The 24,096-nt window shown below is 36.1% G+C and overlaps 2 protein-coding genes across 2 annotated transcripts in view; one reads left to right on the top strand and one right to left on the bottom strand.

Annotated features, from left to right (window-relative positions):
* itga6l (integrin, alpha 6, like) overlaps nucleotides 1-11,567 on the top strand; it is a 12,915-nt gene extending 1,348 nt beyond the window's left edge. The window contains exons 2-25 of the mRNA XM_067388552.1: nucleotides 1-94; nucleotides 269-360; nucleotides 500-737; nucleotides 824-934; nucleotides 1,285-1,501; nucleotides 1,638-1,843; nucleotides 3,500-3,591; nucleotides 3,842-3,969; nucleotides 4,183-4,272; nucleotides 4,395-4,459; nucleotides 4,581-4,732; nucleotides 4,810-4,953; nucleotides 5,033-5,148; nucleotides 5,479-5,635; nucleotides 6,260-6,343; nucleotides 6,427-6,506; nucleotides 7,022-7,096; nucleotides 8,394-8,493; nucleotides 8,782-8,958; nucleotides 9,102-9,212; nucleotides 9,369-9,476; nucleotides 10,830-10,928; nucleotides 11,055-11,180; nucleotides 11,376-11,567. The exon at nucleotides 1-94 is cut by the window's left edge and continues 34 nt beyond it. Of these exons, the coding sequence (XP_067244653.1) occupies nucleotides 1-94; nucleotides 269-360; nucleotides 500-737; nucleotides 824-934; nucleotides 1,285-1,501; nucleotides 1,638-1,843; nucleotides 3,500-3,591; nucleotides 3,842-3,969; nucleotides 4,183-4,272; nucleotides 4,395-4,459; nucleotides 4,581-4,732; nucleotides 4,810-4,953; nucleotides 5,033-5,148; nucleotides 5,479-5,635; nucleotides 6,260-6,343; nucleotides 6,427-6,506; nucleotides 7,022-7,096; nucleotides 8,394-8,493; nucleotides 8,782-8,958; nucleotides 9,102-9,212; nucleotides 9,369-9,476; nucleotides 10,830-10,928; nucleotides 11,055-11,180; nucleotides 11,376-11,426 (2,913 nt within the window). The 3' untranslated portion in view covers nucleotides 11,427-11,567. The remainder of the gene's footprint in view (nucleotides 95-268; nucleotides 361-499; nucleotides 738-823; nucleotides 935-1,284; nucleotides 1,502-1,637; nucleotides 1,844-3,499; nucleotides 3,592-3,841; nucleotides 3,970-4,182; nucleotides 4,273-4,394; nucleotides 4,460-4,580; nucleotides 4,733-4,809; nucleotides 4,954-5,032; nucleotides 5,149-5,478; nucleotides 5,636-6,259; nucleotides 6,344-6,426; nucleotides 6,507-7,021; nucleotides 7,097-8,393; nucleotides 8,494-8,781; nucleotides 8,959-9,101; nucleotides 9,213-9,368; nucleotides 9,477-10,829; nucleotides 10,929-11,054; nucleotides 11,181-11,375) is intronic.
* A 286-nt stretch (nucleotides 11,568-11,853) lies between these two features.
* Nucleotides 11,854-21,096, bottom strand: chrnb3b (cholinergic receptor nicotinic beta 3 subunit b). The gene is made up of 6 exons (XM_067388566.1): nucleotides 21,036-21,096; nucleotides 20,255-20,403; nucleotides 18,946-18,990; nucleotides 16,592-16,701; nucleotides 15,646-16,513; nucleotides 11,854-12,005 (listed from the first exon to the last, which is right to left on the bottom strand). The coding sequence occupies exons 1-6, from the start codon at nucleotides 21,094-21,096 to the stop codon at nucleotides 11,859-11,861; spliced, it is 1,380 nt and encodes a 459-aa protein (XP_067244667.1). The 3' UTR covers nucleotides 11,854-11,858.
* Between the last annotated feature and the right edge of the window lie 3,000 nt (nucleotides 21,097-24,096).

The following is a 24,096-nucleotide window of genomic DNA, read 5'->3' as shown; positions in this document are numbered from 1 at the left end:
CCCGTCCAAAATGCCAATATATCTGGAGGACTGTACAAATGCAAATTCACAACACAATCTGATGAATGTGAACGCATTCCTGTGGATATAGAAGGTTGGTTGTGGGTTACTTGATTTATGTTTTGTTGCACTTGTTTCATTTTTATGAGTCAGCATCATCACTGAAAATTGTAATGATCAAGTACTTTTTATTGTGTTTGTTATTTAATAATACAAGCAGTTTAAGTATCCTAAAAAGCACTCTAAACTCTCTTTTCTATGCTGTCAGCTCGTCCTAAAGATAGGATAGGAGTAGACTACAGAGAAAACCAATGGCTTGGTGTTCGTGTCCGAAGTCAGGGACGAGGAGGCAAAGTAGTGGTAAAGATTTTGTACTGTTAATTTCAACTGGTTATAATTCATTGTAAAAACAATTTATTTAAAGTTGACACCTCAAATTTAAACTATATTTGTGTACATATAGATGCTATGTGTAATGACTATGCTCTGTTTTATCTAGACTTGTGCCCACAGGTACCAGGACTGGAGTTTTACCAACCAGCGGTTATTGGGCAGATGTTTTGTACTGGAACAAGACCTTAAATTGGTGACGGATGAAGTGAGCACACGATCATTTTGTAGGAATCGGGAACCAGAAAAGCATAAGTTTGGATACTGTCAACAGGGTCTCGCTGTAGCATTTTCCAAAGACAGTAAATATCTTGTTTATGGAGCTCCAGGAGCCTATGACTGGAAAGGTACTGCAAAGCTTTATTTGAAAGTCTATAGTATGGAGTATCTTGCAACCTATAATTTATAATGACTTCTCATTTTCACACATAAGGCACTGTGCACATGGAGCCTGTAGATGACTTCTCTCTGGAGACCTATGAAACAGGAGATGATAATCAACATAAATACGAGCTTATTCCTGTGGACATCAGCAGCTTTTTAGGTGTTCATGGTCAACCTACTACTGTGTACCAAAGGCCAACCTACAGTACAATTTATTAGAATGCAGATCTGTTCAAAATATTATATTACTGTAAATTTTGATGCTTCCACTTCCACTTGAAGTAGTAATTTGCAATACAGTAGAATACATCAGCAACTATAAAATAATGAGGAATATATTTTCTTTGAAACATGCTTTAACTTTCTGTTCAAAAGAGCATTTATTGTAACTAAGCCACCAAAAAATGACTCATTCTGAACTTAAGTATTAATGATAAATTATGTATTATATATTTTTTTTAAATCTGATATCATTTATTTATCAACAGTTTTCCTTCTGTTATTTCTCAGGCTTTGCTTTAGATACTGGGATGAACCTTATGAAGAAGGGAGAGCTAAATGTTGTGGCGGGAGCTCCGCGCTCATTCCACAGCGGGGAGGTTTTGTTGCTAAGACCAGAAGAAAAGGCAGGATCAAGGAACTTGAAAGCTGAACACATTCTTCAAGGTCCAGGTTTGGCCTCCTCCTTTGGCTATGACCTTGCTGTTCTTGACTTAAACGCAGATGGGTGAGTTTACACTAGAAACAGATAAAAAATTATGACTAAACAGAATGTGATTGTAAAATTTCTTATGTAATCACAGGGTGTTATACTTTTACAAGTTTATTCTGTATTAGAGATTACAATATCTTCATTGCCTTAGGTGGGATGACATTGTTGTGGGTGCACCTGAGTTCTGTGAGAAAAACATGGATGAAGATGTAGGAGGGGCTGTGTACGTTTACATCAACCAAGCTAAAGGACAACACTGGAACCAAATCAAACCAGTGTGTCTGTACGGGAAAAGGGACTCCATGTTTGGACTAGCAGTGGCGCACATTGGGGATATCAATCAAGATGGATACCAAGGTTGAACAAAAGGTTATATTTACTTAAAGGATTAGTTCATTTTCAAATGAAAATTAGTTCAAGCTTTACTTACCCTCAAGCCATCCTAGGTGTATATGACTTTGTTCTTTCTGATGAACACAATCGGAGATATATTAAAGGTGCCCTAGAATTAAAAATTGAATTTACCTTGGCATAGTTAAATAACAAGAGTTCAGTACATGGAAATGACATACAGTGAGTCTCAAACTCCATTGTTTCCTCCTTCTTATATAAATCTCATTTGTTTAAAAGACCTCCGAAGAACAGCCGAATCTCAACATAACACCGACTGTTACGTAACAGTCAGGATCATTAATATGCACGCCCCCAATATTTGCATATGCCAGCTCATGTTCAAGGCATTAGACAAGGGCAGGTAGTATTAACGTCTGGATCTGTGCACAGCTGAATCATCAGACTAGGTAAGCAAGCAAGAACAATAGCGAAAAATGGCAGATGGAGCAATAATAACTGACATGATCCATGATAACATGATATTTTTAATGATATTTGTAAACTGTCTTTCTAAATTTTCATTAGCATGTTGCTAATGTTCTGTTAAATGTGGTTAAAGTTACCATTGTTTCTTACTGTATTCACGGAGACAAGAGAGCCGTCATTATTTTCATTATTAAACACTTGCAGTCTGTATAATTCATAAACACAACTTCATTCTTTATAAATCTCTCCAACAGTGTGTAATGTTAGCTTTAGCCACGGAGTACTATCAAACTCGTTCAGAATCAAATATAAACACCCAAATAAATACTATACTCACATAATCCAATGTATGCATGCAGCATGCACAACGAACACTTTGTAAAGATCCATTTTGAGGGTTATATTAGCTGTGTGAACTTTGTTTATGCAATGATAGAGTCGAGAGCTCGGGAGGGGCGGAGAGCGCGAGCAATTAAAGGGGCAGCAGCCTGAATCGGCGCATTTCTAATTATGCCCCAAAATAGGCAGTTGAAAAAATTAATTAAAAAAAATCTATTGGGTATTTTGGGCTGAAACTTTACAGACACATTCAGGGGACACCTTAGACTTATATTACATCTTGTAAAAAAAAAAAAAAAAAAACGTTTGATGGCACCTTTAATAAATATTCTGATGCATCCGAGCTTTATAATGGCAGGTCACAAGTATGAGCTGAAGAAAGTGCTTCCATCCACATCCGTCGATCATAAACGTGTACTCCACATGGATTCGGGGGGTTAATAAAGGACTTCTGAAGGGAAGCGATGCATTTGTGTAAAAAAAATATCCATATTTAACAAGTTATGAAGTCAAATATCTAGCTTCCGCTAGACTTCCTACTGTGTTCAAGTTACGAGGAAAGTGTAAACTAAACTTTATTAACCCCCTGGAGCTGTGTGGAGTACACGTTTATGATGGATGGATGTGGATGGAGACTCGTGACCCCTGTTCACTGCCATTATAAAGCTCGGATGTGTCAGGATATTTATTAAAATATCTCAGATTGTGTTCATCAGAAAGAAGAAAGTCATATACATCTAGGATGGCTTGAGGGTGAGTAATTATTGGGACAATTTTCATTTGAAAGTGAACTAATCCTTTAAGTCTTGGGCCTCAGTTTTACAGTGCATCTGACAGATCTTTTGTAATGAACAGATTTTGCAGTGAGCGCTCCCAATGAGGATACAGGGAGAGGTCGAGTGTACATATATCATGGTTCAGCTGCAGGCTTTCATCAAAAACCAGCGGTTTGTAAAAGGACTTGCATATTTATGAACTCCATAAATATCATTTTTTTTTCTCTTTTTTTTGCTTTAGATTTCAATTGTATTTAAAATGCATTTCAACACTTTTTAATTACAAAACACATGGAAAATATAATATTTATTATTATATTATATTATTTCCAGCATGATTCATTATAGAGATCAGTTGAGGCATTTTGAATTTGAAACTTTTTTCAAAGTGACTCTCTGTTGAAACAGTCTCTGTTTATAGGTTTTAGATGCTAGAGACCATGGTATCAAACTGTTTGGCTATTCCTTGGCTGGAAACATGGATATGGACGGTAATGGCTATCCAGACCTTGCTGTGGGTTCACTTTCAGATACTGTGCTGGTTTACAGGTTGGATGCTTTCCACTCTCCTAAATGTAAAGATTCAATGTTGATCAGATCTTTATTCGTATAATTCATATAAAGTGATACAATTACTAGACCCACAGTGTAAAAATACTTGCATTAAATATAATTTTATAGGATCTGTACATTTCAGTTAATTAAATTAATTGCATGTTAATATAATGGATTATATTAATACATAATATGTTCTGTTTTAAGGACTAAACCAGTGGTAAATGTAGAAAAGACCTTGATATTAACACCAAATAATATTGACTTCAAGGCACAGGACTGCAAGAGAAATCCATGGTGAGATAACAGCAGTGTGTTTATTTATATAAATAAAATAATATTTATGTCATTTTAAAATATTATATATAATATATTATTACTAATATTCTTTCTTTTAATGCATCTTGAAAATCTTTCAGCATTATTACAGCTAGGTCCTGTTTCAGTTACACTGCCCAGCCACCTACATACAATCCCAAACTGAGTGAGTTCATTTCTTGTTCTCCATACTTGCATGCTATGAGTCATTCCAGATGGGTGTGTTTCATCAGTTAATCTAACTTGGCAAACAGTGTGAATTGCATTTGATAGTCACCTTTCTGTAGGGATTGAGTACAAGCTGAAGGCTGATACAGTGCGCATAGAGAGGGGTCTTCCTTCGCGAGTGGTCTTTGTGAATTCTGAGGCTGTGCAGGGATACCGGGAACTGCCTGGCCAGGGCAAACAAGAGTGTGTCCAGACCAAGCTCAGGCTGCTGGTACTATCAACTCACATGCTCACATTTTGCCGGTTTCAATAGAATTTATGATTTAAAACTATTATACTGTGTTTTAGGGAGATATCCAGGACAAGCTGACCAGCATTTCCATCAGCCTATCTGTTTCTTTGCCATCTGACAATCCAAAACAGACCATCAGGAACCTCCCTGACTTAGAGCCAGTTCTGAACACTCTACAGGAAAACACAACCAAAGCAGAGGTTGCAAATCTACCACATCACTTCCTTTATTGCTGTAATATTTCTCAAACATGGCTTTCACAAACCTCTTATCTCCCAGGTCAGCTTTATGAATGCTGGCTGTGGAAGTGACAACATCTGCCAGAGTAACCTGCAGCTCCAGTATAGCTTCTGCACCAAAGACCAACAACAAGAAAAATGTGACCCTCTGGCCATGTAATATTATCAATGTGGCTTGTGCAAGATTTAGAGATTAAACAATACATTGTTTTTTTTACAGTTTAAAGAGCATATGACTGATATTTGGCATGCAGTTGTATAAAGCTTATGTCTGTTATTGCAAAACGTGTACTGAAAAATCAGGACCAAATCCAGAGTTTAAATATCTCAGGGGTATAGCATGCAAATCCATTAATTGTACCAAGTAATAATGTTATTGTGTGGGAATTACGCAATGAACTTTGCATATTAGTTACATATTTGGCACATGTCTTAATTAGCCTTGCTGGGAATTGCTGAATTTGGGTGTGTCTTTGTGTGTTGAAGGGAAAATGGTGTTGCTGTCATTTCTCCTGGTGATGAGAACGTTGCCCTGGAGGTCACTGTAACCAACAGAGGTGGAGAAGATGCACACCAGAGTCAACTGTCTATGACGTTTCCAGAATTTCTGCACCTATCATCAGTCATGCCAAAGAAGAATAGTGTGAGTGTCTTATTTCACTGGAAAAAAAAAAAAAAAAAAAAAAAAAAACTTAATTTAGTGTGTGTGTAATTATTGCTAAGTTTGTATCAACAAGTCTTATTGCGTTTTGCTTTTTACCATAAGACAGACACATTTTTTATAATGCTCTGTTGCATCAGAAGGACTGTCATATTCAGGCCTAGACTTGTACTCTCACAAAAACAGAATGTTGGACTTTTTAAAAAAGTCTCAGGTTGTTTTACATTTGACAATTAAGTTGTATGAACTAAAGAAAGTTTAAGATAACTACTTGCTAGCAATGGTATATGTTAGCATGCTAATTTATTTTTAAATTATTAAAAAAGGTGAAATTGTTTTGGTTCCTACATTTTAAAATGTTGCTCATTGTGATGTACACATTCTGTCTTATATTTATAATTTCAATCACTAAAAACTGACTGAACAAACACTTGACAAGTACAGCCGACTAAACACTTTATTTCATTCAAATAAATCTGTTAAATTGTTCACTTGATTACGCACATAATTTTTTAGTAATAGTTAATTTTTTAGTATACACTTTCACATTTTGCATATAGGTGTTTCAAATAAAAAAAATTTTTATTTTTTTTTATCGCTGTGCAGGAAACCCAGGTGCAATGTAGTGCCAATGAACATAAAACACAGGCTGACTGCCAACTTGGAAATCCTTTTAAAAGAGACTCTGAGGTATGAAGAGTCATTTAAATTTGTTTTCAAGATATAATTAAATCTGTCAGCCTCCTTATTCAGGTTCTTTTTAACACTTTCAGGTTTCATTCTTCCTGATACTAAACACGGAAAGGCTTTCCGTGAGAGTGACGGGTGCTAACGTGACTATGTCTCTTAAAACGTAAGAGGAGTCTAGCTGTGATGGTGTCTTACCTCTGGTGTGTGTGTGTGTGTGTGTGTGTGTGTGTGTGTGTGTGTGTGTGTGTGTGTGTGTGTGTGTGTGTGTGTGTGTGTGTGTTCTTGTATATATGGTTTGAGGACACAAATGTGTATAATGACATGGGTATTACAATGTAAACATGGTTTTTGAGGACACTTCCTGTGTCCCCGTTAACCAACTGGCTCAAAAAACTTACTTAACTGTGTTTTTTTAAACAAAATGTCCTCATAAAGATGGCTATATCTATAACATTGTGGGACCAATATCATTTTGTGGTCCCAATAAGGAAAACAGCTTATAAATCATATTAATTGATGTTTTTTGAAAATGTCTAAATGCAGAAAGTTTCTGTGATGGTAAGTTTAGGGGTAGGGCCAGGGGATCGAGTATACAGTTTGTACAGTATAAAAATCATCATGTCTATGGAAGGTCCTCATAAAACATGGAAACCCCCCTTTTTTTCTTTTTGTCAATAGGATCAGCATTCAAGATATTCCAATAGCTGTTGCAGAAGCTAAAATTATCTTTGAACTGCATCTGAATGTTACTGGGTAAGTCTTATTAATTGTTCAAAAAATAAATATATATATATATATATATATATATATATATATATATATATATATATATATATCTATATATATATATATATATATATATATCAATCTGTGAAAATGAGAATTATTTTAATAAAATAAGAGGGGTAATAAAAAATGCATGTTATTTTTTGTTTAGTACTGTCCTGAGTAAGATATTTTACATAAAAGATGTTTGCATTTAGTTCACAAGACAAAACAATAGCTGAATTTATTAAAATAACCCCATTGATAAGTATGTGAACCATTGATTCTCAATACTGTGTGTGGTTACCTGATGATCCATGACTGTTTTTATGTTTTGTTATGGTTGTTCATGAGTCTCTTGTTTGTTCTGAGCAGTTAAACTGAGCTCTGTTCTTCAGAAAATTCCTCCAGCTCCTGCAGATTCATCCGTTTTCAAGCTTTTTTGCATATTTGAACCCTTTCCGGCAGTGACTGTATGATTTTGAGATCCATCTTTTCACACTGAGGACAACTGAGGGACTCAAACTCAACTATTAAAAAAGGTTCAAACATTCACTGATGCTCCAGAAGGAAACACGACGCATTAAGAGACGAGGGGTGAAAACTTTTGAATTCAAATATCAAGGTAAATTGTACTATTTTTCTGCCGGGAAACATGCAAGTATCTTCTGTTGGTTCCTACCAAACAGTACTAAATGAAAAACAATGATATTTAAACAAAATAAGAAAAATTGTGACATCTTCATCCTGTTCAAAAGTTTTCACACCCCGACTCTTAATGCATTGTGTTTCCTAAAAAAAAAAAAAAAAAAAATCAGCTATGGTTTTGTCTTGTGAACTAAATGCAAACATCTTTATGTAAAATATCTGACTCAGGACAGTACTAAACAAAAAATAACATGCATTTTCTTTCTTATCCCTCTTATTTTATTAAAATAATTCTCATTTTCACAGATTCTGCAAGGGGTTCACATACTTTTTCATACCACTGTGTGTGTGTGTATGTATATATATATATATATATATATATATATATATATATATATATTATTATAAACGAATGTTTAGAAATGTGAACTGATATTTCCTTCTGACACACTACAGCAAAAGATATAAATAACTGGCTTAAAACCCTTTTTGGGGTGTGAAAATACTGACTTTTGCACAGTACTGTATATATATATATATATATATATAATTGTATTTTTGATCAAATAAATGCAGCTTTGGTGAGAGATTAAATGCTCAGAATGGTTGTTTTTTCTGATGTATTTTGTCTTTGTAGTCTTGCTAAACCTTCCCAGCTGTTCTTTGGAGGAGAAGTGAGAAATGAGAAAATGAAATCAGAAGATGACATTGGCTCTTTGGTCCAGTATGAGTTCAGGGTTGGTGCCTCGGTCCCCCTAATGTTTTATTAATTATTATTTACCATTTAATCTGATTTAATCCCTTTCAATTGCTAGGTATACAACATGAATGATTATAATAATAGCCTATATTACAGATATTAGATATATCTGTATAAGCATATTTATCAAAATAAACAGTAGCTTGTCACAGAGAAGCTGTAAACGTACAGTATTTAGCAGTATATTTTATTTTTACTTATTGAGTTTAGTACAATTAAAAGCCTGTTGATTTTGTGCTGCTTGTGCTTGTACTTTCTATGTCAGATTTTTAACATTGGTCGGCCTCTGAAGTCCTTCGGTTCTGCAGTGCTGAACATTCAGTGGCCAAATGCAACCAATGAGGGAAAAAGGCTCCTGTACCTTGTGCAAATCAGTGATCGAGGAAAGAACATTATTCACTGCACACCATCAGAAGCTATAAACCCACTCAGGTTTATCAAGGTAATTCTTGCATGAGATATAAAGTTAAATAATTATCAATTATTAACATCAGCTCCCATTGTTTTTACTTTGCAACTCTCTGTGTTGATGAATGATAAATCCTTTAGACTAATATGACTTCTGGCATATTGCTCACTTCTTAGGCGTCGTCCAGAGGAAGGCGTGAACTAGAGCGTGAACAAGAGCTGAAGGCTCTTGCCTCCACTACTGATTTTTTTCCATTTTTTGGCAATAAAAGAAAGTATAAAACTCTGGTAATTTCACTTTACACTTGTGCTTTATTTTCATTTCACTACTATCACTAGTTATATACAAGTATCTTGGGTCTTTAAAACATTTATCAAAGGTTTTTAAGGTACTTTTGTCGAGTTCTTGCAAATGTATCTCTATCTTTCATGTTGCCACCCTAGACTTGTGCAGACTTGAAATGTGTGGAGATAAAGTGCCCTCTTGAGGCGGTGGACAGCACTTCAGGCGTTGTTCTTCATGCTCGCTTATGGAACAATACTTTTCTCGAGGTACACTTGCTGTCATTTTTTTTCTGTAAGAATTAACAGTGAAATTTACAGATTTAACTGAGTTTAAATATTACTGAATTTTAATTACACAGTAGAAAATAGAAGTCAAACTGAAAGAGAATTCAAATGACTTACAGCATTTCATTTGGTTTTGTAATGTGTGTAAAAAAATTGCTGCTTGCTCAATCTATGTTAATTAATGCAGCAAAATTACTCAATATTTGAAGGTTATGGTAACATGCATGTGTGCTACTGCCACAAGAATTAACAAGATTTTTTTTTTTTAATTAAAGTGTAAGTTCACACAAAAATGAAAATTCTGTCATTAATTATTCACCTTCATGTCGTTCTACACCCGTAAGATTTTAGTTAATCTTCGGAACACAAATGAAGATCTTTTTAATTAAATCTGAGAACTTTCTGTCCTTCCATTGACAGCCTACGCAACTACCACTTTTCAAAAAGCATCGAAAGCATCACGGCGAATGCGTGTTGTGTTGACGAGAGATCAGACGTTGCGTGTACGCTCCTCAGAGATTAATATTTGTAAATAAAGTGCAAAATTATTTTTTTTGCACAAACGAAGCACTGGATAAACCACTGGATTCATATGGATTACTTTAATGACATCTTTACTACCTTTCTGGGGCTTGAAAGTGGTAGTTGCGTAGACTGTCAATGGAGGGACAGAAAGCTCTGATTTCATTAAAAAGATCTTCACTTGTGTTCCGAAGATGAACGAATGTCTTACTATTTTGGAACAACATGAGGATAAGTAATTAATGACACAATTTTTTTTTTTTTTTTGGGTGAACTAACCCTTTAACTTTGTCCAAGGTAAATTAGTTTTTATGTGAATTCAATTTTAGCAACAAATGTATTTGAGTAAAGGGTAACACTTCATCATTAGTTAACATGAACTAATAATGAACAGAATTTATTAATCTTTGTTAATCTTAATTTCAACATTTACTAATACATTATTAAAATCTTGTTAACATTAGTTAATGCACTGTGAACTAACATGAACAAACAATGAACAACTGTATTTTCATTAACTAACGTTAACGAAGATTAGTAAATGCTGTAACAAATGTATTGCTCATGGTTAGTTCATGTTAGTTAATACATTAACTAATGTTTAACTAATGAACCTTATTGTAAAGTGTTACTGAGTAAAGTTTATAGATGTAATATTAAGATATAGTTTTTCGTTAGAGGTCTGAAATGTTCATGCTTTCATCAATCACTTTCCTCAAGTGACAGGTTAATTTGGTGGGTTTTACTGTGTGAGCATAGCTCAACAAATGTATTATAACTAGTTGATTATTGACAAGATTCCTTCTTTTACAGGAGTATAACTCATTAAACTACTTGGATATTGTACTGGATGCATCTCTGACACTTAATGGGACTCAGGGGAATATTGGGATTCAGCCATCCAATACCAAGGTTACGTGTTATGCAGATTAGTACTTAAGCATATTAGATAAACCATTTTTATTTGATGTATTAGTAGTAATGATTAAAAAAACTGTGCAATTTATAGCTCACTCAGTATTTGTTTGACTGATATAGGTGAAGCTAACTGTTTTTCGTGAAAGAAAGCCTGCTTTGCTCAGTCGAGTCCCATGGTGGGTCATTCTGCTCAGCATACTGACAGCACTGCTGTTGCTAGCTTTGCTTTTCTACCTGTTATGGAAGGTAAGGTGACCCTTATCATATAATAACTTAACTGAAACTAATTTTTGATTTACCAGAAGCAACTATTACTGTGTTCCACTGTAGATAAAAAAAGGTAGAAAAACAAGTGTGGTCACATGTTAAAAAGGTAGTGTTTAGTTGCTTCCATATTAGTGTTTTTGACTGAACCATGTTGTATTGTTTTGTGCTCCTCAGTTTGAGTGCTTCAATTGTGGAATGTGTGCCAAAGAGAAGAATGTTTATTAAGAATCAAGAGAGGACCGTGTGACCAAACAGAGGTGTGTCTTCTCAAAGATGGACAAACCAGTCTTCTGATTCTGTGGGGTTTTTTTCCCTGCACAGGTCAAAAAAAAAAAAAAAAAAAACTTTTTTTTTTCACTTTTTTTATGTTGTCTGTAAATAAAAAGAACGAATAACTAAATTATCTATAAACAACAGGTTTCTCACAAAATAAAGTTGTAAACATATTGTATCACTAAAGACAGGTGATGCTACTCTGCATATTTTACATTTGATTAACATTTTTGGTCATCTTATATTGTTAATCCTAAATTGGAGTATTTAACGCAGTGAAAGAGCAAATTACTTCTACATAGTAATATGTGCTCTCTGTAATATTGGAAGTACAGTAATATTCCCTTTTGAAATGTGATGGATTTGACTGTAATTCTGGACATCTCATGGAGAAGGAGGTGGGGGTGTGCTCAGGAACATTGTCACTGCAGGTGTAAAGATGAGGATGGTGCCAAGCACAGATACAGTGAGGAATGCCCACAGAAAGATCCTGTCCAGCACCTGAGCCACAAACTTCCAGTCCTGTACTACCTGCAAGAGCCGAAGAATATTCACTTATCTTAGTTAAAGTTCATTTCAGCATTTACTAATACATTATTAAAATCAAAGATTGCATCTGTTAATATTATTTAATGGGGCCTGAACTAACATGATCTAACAATGAACAATTGTTTTATTATTAATTAGCATTAACAGAGATTAATAAATACTGTAACAAATGTATTGCTCATTGTTAGTTAGTGTTAGTTAATGCATTACATAATGTTAACTAATGGGACCTTATTATAAATTGTTACATTATATTCATTTCATCATAATTGTCCGAACTGGCATATTCATCATCAAATAATAGTCATCATAACACTTAATTAGTGCTGTCTTTATCCTTAGCAACAAATTTATTAATGCAAAACTATATAGAAAAATTATATATATTCTGGCCAAAATCTATTTCAAATATATGGTAAATATACAAAATATTCAATGCAGTTTATCAAACTAAAAATACATTTTTATTTAAACCTTCAAACAGCAAAATATTACAGAATGTTCTTAAAGGGGCAAGAAAATTTTCGATTTAAAAATACATTTTGAGCAAATGCAAAATGCATCTTTAAAATATATTTTGGTGATGATAAATATATTTAGATTTATACACCACACTGTTCAAAAGCTTGATTATGTTTTTGAAAGAAGTTTTGTATTTTAGTGGAAACCATGATACATTTTTTCAGGATTCTTTGATGAATAGAAAATTGAAAATAAGGTTAAACTTTATTTTACAGTGCCATAGTTACATTGTAATTACTCAAATAAGTACTGAGTACTATTAAAGCGGAACTCAGTAAGATTTGCGAAGCTCCCCCTACAGGTTAATTCAGTGAATCACACTGTCATAAATACTCCAAGCGCAGCTCTGGACTACAACGATTACAACGCTCACCAGCGCAGTAGTTTTGCAAATACAGTACAAGAAATCTTGATGGAGGTGGGTAATTTTCGAAATTGTCTTATAAAGTCATAATATATACATTGTTTTTGAATTACCGTAAAGCATTTTGTCACTCGCGTGAACGTGAACATGAGGCGAGATTGTGTCGGTCGGCGCAGCTCAACTTGCAAGTGCTGTTTTCTGGCGTAGACGTGCCAGAGGGGGTTAGTGCTCACCTCAAACACACCACTACGAGTCAATTAACCATCGTTAGGACTTACGCCTGTTTCACACTGCAAGCGTGAGCGTCGCGTGAGCAGCGCGTGAGCGTAACTACACCGTCACTGCAGCTGCAGAGACGCGCGAGTATTCACACTGCAAGCGTTTGTACAGCGTCACAGCAGCGGCTCGAAGCTACATATAAAGTGAGCATTTCTTTACAAAGACAGCTATAAATTTGTTTTTATAAGTTGGTCATTTATAAACTTGATAGTCTTGAAAGTTTGTTAACATGGGGAGGTGTACAACATACTCATATAAACGTAAATACATAAATAAATAAAAATAAATAAATAAGCAACATTGCTGCACACGAATGAGGTAAGCTTTGTGTTTTACATCATCTGCCGCGTGCACATGTTTACAAGACGGCAAACTCGGCGAAAAAAGCCAGCAAACTCGGGTTTGATTTGGGTATGCTGCAGCCTCTGTGTAATAACTAAAATAATGTTTATATATCATATTTTCTGGCTAGCTTACTTTAGTTTTTTATAATACACCATACTTTAACCCAAACTGAATCATTAAAAACAAGTTTAAATGGATAAATCTTGTATAATTATTTTTGATTCTTAATTTTCTTTTCTGTCATACTCAAATTCTTGTTAAAACACATTAGACATGCTTATTCTGTGCATTTTGAACACTTTTTGTGTGAAATTATATTTATTTTGTCCATCAAAAGTGTGCTTTCACTTTAATTGAGCGTCAGCAGCGCAGCAAAAATAGACTCGGCGCCGAAACCTCCGCTTCACTGATGCTCACGCGACGCTCCTGCTTTACGCTTACGCGCTGCTCCTGCTGCCTGTGTGAATGCATCCGTTGGTTAACATGGGCGCCGAAAAAAATACGCGCTGCTCACGCGCCGCTTACGCTTGCAGTGTGAAACAGGCGTTAGAAAACTATTTATGAAGGTAAAAAAAAGTTACTTAGTTCTGCTTTAATTAACTACATGTACTTACTATAGTTCTGTCAGGACCACTATCGTCAAATATGATAGATAATGCATAGAGTTTGTATTGGCGGTATGGTTCTGTTCTGGGCAAGAACTCCCTGTGCATCCATGCAGCCTAGCATGGATAAGAGCAGGGACAGCAGCAATAAACCCCCCAGGGTAAACAGAACAGGACCAACATGCAGATATCATTAAATGTCATGATTTAACATACACATTTTTCGAGAATTAGTCTGATTCAGGGGAAATAATAAGGCCAATTCTGACTGAAGAGAGGAGGAGCTGGGGATGGAGGAGGGTAATTTGCTCCTGAGAAATGCAATAGCTGCTGATAATACTGAGGAGCTTATATATAGATGCCATAATAGGCGTCGTATTCCTATAGGTAGACGCAAGTCACCTGGGAGTCAGCTGATGCAAGCTTGACTGACGTGACCTGCCAGAACTGACGCTAACGCGAGATAGTTACTGTTAGGGTTAGGGTTCGGTTTAGGGTTAGTTACTCATAATTATGCATAATTTACTGTTATTACTATAGTGAGTACATGTAACTACGGTACTAAAATAAAGTGTTACTGAAAATAACAGCTTTTATTTAAAATAGAAATCTTTTATTTCTTTTATCTTTTAAGACATTATAAATGTCTTTACTGTCACTTTTGATCAATGTAATGCATCCTTACTGAATAAAAGTATTTATTTATTTGTTTGTTTGTTACTGACCTTAAACGTTATAGGGTATATCTAAAAATAGCTTTATTTCTATAAAAAAATTTCTTATTCGCTTTGGCACATTTTTCAAAGCACATTATAACGTTCTCTAAACTGTAAGTGCAATTGTCACAACTGTTCACTGGAACATCAGAACTCTATTGCAAGCAAAATGTAGTTACTCACCCAAAACATTTAGGTCATGTTTCAAAACCTAGATATTGTGTCAGTAAATTGGCCAATGCCACCAAAATAAAAAGTGTTTTTGTCATTGTGCTGAGCAAACTCCATATAGCCTACTATATGCTTCCAAACTTGATTGGTAAGATTGTTATTCCTAATTCATTACAATGGCAGGCCATTTGCCAATTCAGCAGCCATGTCATAGGTATTTATGGAATATGCTTGCATGTCTGACAGATTTTGATAACTGAATGCATCATTTTGCATGTGACACAATAAAATAATGTTTAGAAGTTGTGAAGAGTTTGACAGTTTAACTGAGAATCAACTCATCAGTTTTGATCAACAAACCATGTGCATTTAGATGTGCAAATTGTAGACGGTAAGTACTTACTCTTTTGCACTTGTGCCAAAACACATGCAAATGGCTTAAATCAATAAGAAATACAAATCTGATGAAAACAAGAAACTAACTGTTCAGAGACCTGAACTTATTGTTTTGAAAGAAAAAAAAAGGTTTCATTTGAGAACTGAGCCAACGTGATTGAGAAAAACTGTAATATTTGCAGACATTTACTTTACCTTCATCTTAGGGCATCTTAAGTCCTTACCTCTCTAATAAAATGCTCCTTCTTAATGTGACTTGAGATGTAGCGAACCGAGTTGGTGGCTTGCTCCAGCAAATTAATCAGAGCTTGACCTTCTCCTTCAGGGCCTTTCTTGTTCCTGGGCTTCAGGTCAGGGCTGTGGGGCTCCAGCTCTGGGTAGTGGTAGCGGTCGTTGTTCCCCCTCATGCAGAGCAAATGTGGCAGTCGCTGGAGGAACAGCGTACGCACCCATGGAGACATGGGGTGGTAAGTAGCAGAGGAGCGGTGGTGTACGTTGATGACAAACACTGTCACGATGATGGACAGAGTGACAAAGATCATGATAAAAAGTAGGTACTCCCCAATCAGTGGGATAACCTTAGAGGAAGAAGGGATGATCTCCTCGATAACGAGGAGGAAAACGGTGAGAGACACCAGGACGGAGGTGGAGAGGGAGACTTTTTCCCCTTCATCGGAGGGAAGGTAGAAGACCAGCACGGTTAGGAAAGACAAGCCCAAGCATGGAAAAATAAGGAAGAGTGTGTAGAAGAGAGGAAGACGTTTCAGGATGAATGAATATGTGATGTACGGGTAGAAGAAGCGGCCGTCTCGTCGGCTTCCTCTGACCCCAGTTGCACTGAGAATCTCCCATTCGCCGTTATCAAAGAAGTCGCTTCGGTCCACCTGCTGGTTGACGAGCACTAGTTCAACCATGTTTCCGTCGTATGTCCAAGAGCCAAACTTCATAGAGCAGTTCTGGCGATCAAATGGGAAGAACGTCACATCCATGGTGCAGGCTGACTTGTAGCTGGCAGGGGGGGTCCAAGTGATCATGCCGTTGTACCTCACAATGGCTTTAGTCATAATCGAGCCTTCAAAACGTCCATCAGCACTAAAAGCGGATAGGATAACATTGATAATATTCCAAAATGATGAATTATTATTGTATAGGACTGCCACGTAAACTTACTTCTCATATAGAACAATGTCTGGGAGCCAGATGCTTTCTGATGGGACTCTGATAGAGGTGATGCCACCATAATTCTCAGGATTCCAACGCAGTTTATAATCCAGCCATTCCTATAAACCCAGATTATAATTTTGAGGTCGAGGTTATGACAAACATCCACTTTTTCAATGTTTGTTTCATTACTCTCTATTCTCAGTGTCAGGTATCATTCACAGAGAACTTCTATTTTAGTCTTCTACATCATATGCATTTTCTGGGGATTTTTTTTTAATATTTTTAAATATTTTAAATATGAGGGGGAAAAAACACTCAAATTGGGTTATCTACTAAAATTATTTGGGAAAAAAGGGGTAAACTACAGCTACAGCTTTTATTTTGTGCAACAAAAAAAATGAATAGAGTAGCAAAAAGCTTACTGGAATAGCATACATTGAGTGCAACATTATTAGTTATTAATATTTTGTTGTTTGTCTCTTGTTTTTGCATGTTTATAATTTCATATTATGTCTGCAAATAAAACAATTGACTTCAAGCCTCACTACACAATGTGCTTACATAACCTTTAACAAATTTGTAATCATTTGAAAAAAGTGTAAAGATGTCAGTTTTCCTAGGCCAAACATCACTTTTGGCCACTACTGTATATGACAAAGGACAACTATTATCACATCGGTTTGATTGAATGTCTAATACCTAATTATATAATGTAGCTAAGATAGTTATTAGAAATTCAATCAAACTGATGTAAAAAATAATGCAATGTTCCATTATGTAATGTAGCTACAACCATGTAAATAATAAAATTCCACCATGCACAACATTATTGTATGTATATATATATATATGCATGAAAAAGTATGTGAACCCCTTGCAGAATCTGTGAAACTGAGAATTATTTTAGTAAAATATAAAGCATGCATGTTATTTTTTGTTTAGTACTGTCCTGAGTATGATAATTTACATAAAAGATGTTTGCATTTAGTTCACAAGACAAAACAATAGCTGAATTTATTAAAATAACCCCATTGATAAGTATGTGAACCATTGATTCTCAATACTGGGTGTGGTTACCTGGATGATCTATGACTGTTTTTATGTTTTGTTATGGTTGTTCATGAGTCCTTTGTTTGTTCTGAGCAGTTAAACTGAGCTCTGTTCTTCAGAAAATTCCTCCAGCTCCTGCAGATTCATCCGTTTTCAAGGATTTTTTGCATATTTGAACCCTTTCCAGCAGTGACTGTAGGATTTTGAGATTCATCTTTTCATGCTGAGGACAACTGAGGGACTCAAACACAACTATTAAAAAAAGGTTCAAACATTCACTGATGCTCCAGAAGGAAACACGACGCATTAAGAGACGAGGGGTGAAAACTTTTGAATTTAAATATCAAGGTAAATTGTACTTAATTTTTCTGCCGGGAAACATGCAAGTATCTTCTGTTGGTTCCGAAGGGCAGTACTAAATGAAAAACAATGATATTTAAACAAAATAAGAAAAATTGTGACATCTTCATCCTGTTCAAAAGTTTTCACACCCCGACTCTTAATGCATCATGTTTCCTTCTGGAGCATCAGTGAATGTTTGAACGTTCGCACCAAATGATTACAAATTTGTTCAAACAGTTGTCCTCAGTATGAAAACAGATCTCAAAATCCTACAGTCACTGCTGGAAAGGGTTCAAATATGCAAAAATGCTTGAAAACGGATGAATCTGCAGGAGCTGGAGGATTTTTCTGAAGAACAGAGCTCAGTTTAACTGCTCAGAACAAACAAGAGACTCATGAACAACCATAACAAAACAAAAAAACAGTCATGGATCATCAGGTAACCACACACAGTATTGAGAATCAATGGTTCACATACTTATGAATGGGGTTATTTTAATACATTCAGCTATTGTTTTGTCTTGTGAACTGAATGCAAACATCTTTTATGTAAAATATCTTACTCAGGACAGCACTAAACAAAAAATAACATGCATTTTTTTATTATCGCTCTTATTTTATTAAATTAATTCTCATTTTCACAGATTCTGCAAGGGGTTCACATACTTTTTCATACCACTGTATAATTATTATTAAGCATAATTATTAATGTTTTAATCATTTCTTAATCAAACTAGATAGCAATGCAGCCTGGTCAGAATACTTCCGAGTGCAAATGTATCTGTAAATAGGTGAGAACATGTGCTACCATTGGCTGTCTACCAGATAATACCCTTAAAAATACTTGACTGTAGTCAGGAAGATTCTGTCATATTAAATAATACTTTTGACGATTCATTTATCTGCATGCAGCACATTTTTAATTTACCAGACAAAACATTTTTATAGTGATGCTTGAAGTTACTCACCTCCCATAGCCACACATTAGTGGTCATGAGCTGGTTTTTCTCATCCTAAATGTATAAACAGAGAAGAAAGAAAAATAATGCAATAAACAACCAAGATATATATGTGAGATTCAATATATGTGATTACACTGCTTAACTCAAAGTCTAAATTCTAGTGATTGCATTCTAATCATGTCTGAAGTCTGCTGTAAGACAAAATAAACACAGCAGAAAGAACCACACTGATAAAAGATTGTTCATCAAACACAGGTTTATATTATTATCTATTTTTCTTGAGATTATGACACCATTGAGGCAGATTGGTGCTGAGAGGAATGACTGGAGCCCACATAATAATAGCTGTCTTTATTTATTTTCCATAGCCCTCAAAATCATTGGCTATATCTTTTGATTAACGTCCAGCATAACCACTTTCAAAGCCATCTTATACTCTGAATTACGAGGCACTTGGGCACCTGTGCCTTCAGGGCAGTTTTTAAATCAATAATATCAAACAGGCACATCTGAGCCCTTATCAAGTAAATCAAATTGCAAGATGTGCATGTACAACATTAAATTAACGTCATTATTTTTTGTTATTATTATTGAGAGGAACACATAGACCTAATGCCATGCTTTATTTGCATGTTTATTATTACTAATTTGTTTTGTCGACACATTAATAAAATGCTGCCGGCATCATACATTGAAGCAGGTTTTATCTATAGAGCACATTATTTGCTCATTCAGGCTCAAATCATCTTGAATCACTACTGCGTTGGATGTTAGTGTGTGTGTGTGTGTGTGCATCTGTCTAAGTGAGCAATCACATGAGATGAAATTAACACCTGCAGCATTTGCTGAGCAAATATATTTTCTTCAAAATAGGCTGAATTCATATCAGTTTAGTGTGTATAATTTAATCACGAAGGGAAACAGTACACTGATGGGTTTGCGTGGAGAACACTGTTAAAGACCTGAAAGGATGCCTGCACTGTTAATAATTCAGCCTCCCATCATATGAGTCTTCTGAACAGCAAAAACCTTTCAGAGAAAGAGCAAGGCAAAATAGAACCAGGAGAATGGGGGGGGGGAAATGATGGCGGAGGGGAGCAGCAGCAAGGCAATATTTTCTATATATATACACTCTAAGGAAGCAGATGCCCCTAATATATGCCTAATGTAGAGAGATGTATTGGCTTCATAAGTCAGTGGTGTTCAAAACCATGGAGAGCTCCAACTGCTGTATTTCAGCACCATGGACAGAGATCAACTGAAAAAAAATCAAAGTAAGGCTTCCAAAATAGCTGGATCTGTATGTTTGTCTTACCACATCCACTAGCTGAGATATCTTCAAGCCAAAGCGGACCTTCACAGTGTGGTTTGCATGCAGAACAGGCCTGACCCAGCGCTGGTACCCCTGAAACAAATCCCTGAGCAAAGCATCTTCTCGTTCTGCCAGAGATACAAACTCTCTACCTGCTAACACACACACTTATTACATTACATTATTGATAGAATTTCTACAGAATGTACAATCATTGTTTATACTACTATCTCAATTGATCAGGTATTAATGTTACCTTCTAGTAGATAAAATTATAGTGTTCTTTCTTTAATTAACTACTAAATAGTCCTGTTATAAAAGTGAGAGACATATGAATAGAGACACTAAGTATAATGACATAAACACAAGGACAGGCAGAAACCAGACACTTCATAGACATGGCAGTCAGCAGAAGTCCGCTCACTGCGTCCTCCACAAATTGTTTACTGACCTCAACTCAACTGAGGACAAGTGCACTCATCAGCTACACATAGCGAGCAAACAGCATTTTCAGAAGACATTTAAGTTAATAAAATCATAAAATCTATCCAAACTTTGCTCAACGACTCATTCAAGATGTGTATGCAAGGCATGAACATAAGTCTTTCTGATAATAAACAATTAAGTTAGCGATTACAAATTGATAACCGACATTTTTATCTCTTTAGTAAAATGTATTATTGTCTACAACTCATAAACAAACAATAAAAAATATCCTAAGCACTAACACAACCAAGAAAGTGCTTTACAGAACAGAAAGAGACAATGATTGGTTTGCACTTACCAGGCGTGGTGCCGATGATGCTGGTAAACAGGGTGAAAAGACCAATGACTGCCAACGTCATTTCGGGAGAAAGTATTTTATTTTGGCGTGACACCAACTAAAATAATTTTGAACGCCTTAATTGCTCTTTAAAACAACTTTTCATAGCAAATGATAAAAGTTTGTAGTTGTTATTTGCTGGGAATACTACACGTTGTTACAAGCAGACGATGGGAGCGGATCACTCCCAGAGAGAATCCGTTCAGGCGCGCGCGCGCGTTCCAGTCCAACAGTAAACTAGGAGAGGAGGAGCGCGTGCCAGTTTAAAGAGACAGATAAATTTATCGTTTCACAAAAATCAAATTGCATATTGTGAAAAATATTTGTAAAAATCAGGGAAGAAATTGCTCAGCGGGTCGACGACACTCATATAGAAAATTTATAATTAACAATATTTTAAATAGAATTAACCAGGAAAACGTTGCCTCCTCATTTTAAAACACCACCGCACACCATATATATATATATGAAAATCTGTTTTGGAGTTTAAATGATGTAAAGACAGTTGTTGACAGCTAATAACAGTTGAATGTTTGATTCCCCTTTGTTTTTCCCATTTGAAAGATGTCAAAATTCTATAAAAGGAAACATATAATATATACAACTACCATTTGTGGAACATAATATTGAAAGTGACTGTTATTTAAATTGCTCTGCCTCATATAAATCATGCTAAAATACATGTAAACATATCATGTGACCAGTGTGTGAGAAAACATGTGCTTAATTTACATCAGAACATACAATTATTATTCCAAAATAATAACTAAAGGCAGTAACAATTTAAACAATATATATTATTTATAAAGTAATATTCAGCTTTTCTTTTTAATAGTCAATTTATTTTCAGCAGTCATCAAGCTTGTACACACTGGTCACTCACTCAGACACAAAGATGTAACTTTAATTTCACCACACTGATTGCTCACTAAAAACCCCAGAGTCATCATGTTTCCAGGCCATTCAGGACTCTAGAGCAGTGGAGACGTGTTCTCTGGAGTGACAAATCGCGCTTCTCTGTCCGGCAATCCGATGGATGAGTCTGGGTTTGGCGGTTACAGGAGAACGGTACTTGCCTGACTGCATTGCACCAAGTGTAATGTTTGGTGGAGGGGGGATTATGGTGTGGGGTTGTTTTTTCAGGGGTTGGGCTTGGCCCCTTAGTTCCAGTGAAAGGAACTCTTAATGCTTCAGCATACTAAGACATTTTGGACAATTTCATGCTCCCAACTTTGTGGGAACAGTTTGGGAATGGCCCCTTCCTGTTCCAACATGACTGCTCACCAGTGCACAAAGCAAGGTCCATAAAGACATGGATGAGCGAGTTTGGTGTGGAGGAACTTGACTGGCCTACACAGAGTCCTGACCTCAACCCGACAGAACACCTTTGGGATGAATTAGAGCGGAAACTGTGGGCCAGGCCTTGTCAACAACATCAGTGCCTGACCTCACAAATGCACATCTAGAAGATTGGTCAAAAATTCCCATAAACACACTCCTTGTGGAAAACCATCCCAGAAGAGTTGAGGCTGTTATAGTTGCAAAGGGTGGGCCAACTCCATATTAAACCCTACGGATTAAGAATGGGATGTCATTAGTTCCCTTTTGGCAATATAGTGTGTGTGTGTATATATATATATATATTATATATATATATATATATATATATAGGCCAACAACAGTTCTTTCTGGTTCTCGAAACTGATTGGCTGATTATATATATATACCTGTGGGTGGGGAACTTGTGGGCGGGGCTTCAGAACTGCAATGGCTACCTGACACTCCTGACCCGCCGTGGCCACCCGAGGCACCTGACCCGCCATGTTGCCTAGAGTTCCTGGACCTGCCCTGGAGACCTCCATACCCATCTGCACATCCAGCATCACCTGTCAGCAGGTCTCCAGGGCATTCTGTCATGTTCCTGTCACTTCCCGGACTCTAATTACCATAATCCTATGATCACTAATCACCACACCCAGCTGCAGCACATTTACCGGACTATATAAGACTTTCATTCACCACACATCATTGTGAAGTCTTGTTTACCCTTGTGTACAATTCTGAGCGTTTCCCTGTCTGTTCTGCCTGTTACCGTTTGGACTGTTACCCTGTTTATCCCTGAGCCTCCTGCCTCAGCCTCTTGCCTGTCTTTGTTTGCCGCCTGCCTTGACCCTCTTGTCGACCAATTGTTACAATAATATATATATTATGCTGCAGCAGATTTTTTTTAAGATAACCTAGAGTTTTTTCAGCTTTGGCCAGTTTTATACCTTTGGAGTTTATTTGTATAAAAACATTCAAAATGTTTCTTTTTGTTATACGAAGGTCAAAGAAAATGGTCTTGGAAACAGTATGCACCAGTCTAGAGTGTGTTTGTTTACAACAGCCTTACAGACAAATTCAAATTAAAAACTCAGTGGTGTCTCTTGTGTAAACACTCACATTGAGTCCAAGCAGCAGCTCAGGCAAACATATCTCCTCAGCATTCATGGCTACTGTCTGAGCTCAGATGATTTTCTGCTCCAGTTGGAACCAGCTGTGGCCTCCGTGAGGGTCTGTGTCACTTTTCTCTCACGCCATTGCATGTGATTTTGTATCTTTCAGAATATGGGAATAAACTTCACTGGATAACAAAAACATGGTCAAATGTTCTGATACACATCAGAACTCTCATTCAAAATCAAAAATGCACTGATAAAATCTGAAAACGTCATTGCAATAGTAGGGTTAAATGAAGTCTACGCTAGTATTACTGCATTTGGCATTATGATTTAATGGTTGCTGACTCACATTCCATGCTTATTAGCCTCCTTCATCCACACTGCATATGCATGTCTGCATGCTTCTGCACATAGACTGCTGTCTGCAGAAGAGAGCAAAACAGACTGGAAAATGACTTAAATATTCATACTGTTCTTTAAATAATGCATCTCTGCCTCCATTTGCACACTCCCCTGACTGCACTGTCACCACCTGTCAAATCAGAAGAGCCACAGTCATGAGTTAACACTGAAAAACATCT

Source organism: Chanodichthys erythropterus, chromosome 1 (assembly GCF_024489055.1).
Source record: "Chanodichthys erythropterus isolate Z2021 chromosome 1, ASM2448905v1, whole genome shotgun sequence".
Taxonomy (NCBI): domain Eukaryota; kingdom Metazoa; phylum Chordata; class Actinopteri; order Cypriniformes; family Xenocyprididae; genus Chanodichthys; species Chanodichthys erythropterus.
This window is presented reverse-complemented; position numbering and strand designations above follow the sequence as displayed.

Coding starts and splice junctions, on each gene's coding strand:
- chrnb3b (XM_067388566.1), bottom strand. CDS start 21,096: ATGACGTTGGCAGTCATTGGTCTTTTCACCCTGTTTACCAGCATCATC. Junction 16,702..18,945: donor CTAATGTGTGGCTATGGGAG/GTGAGTAACTTC, acceptor CTGGGTTTATAG/GAATGGCTGGATTATAAACT. Junction 16,514..16,591: donor GACATTGTTCTATATGAGAA/GTAAGTTTACGT, acceptor ATCCGCTTTTAG/TGCTGATGGACGTTTTGAAG.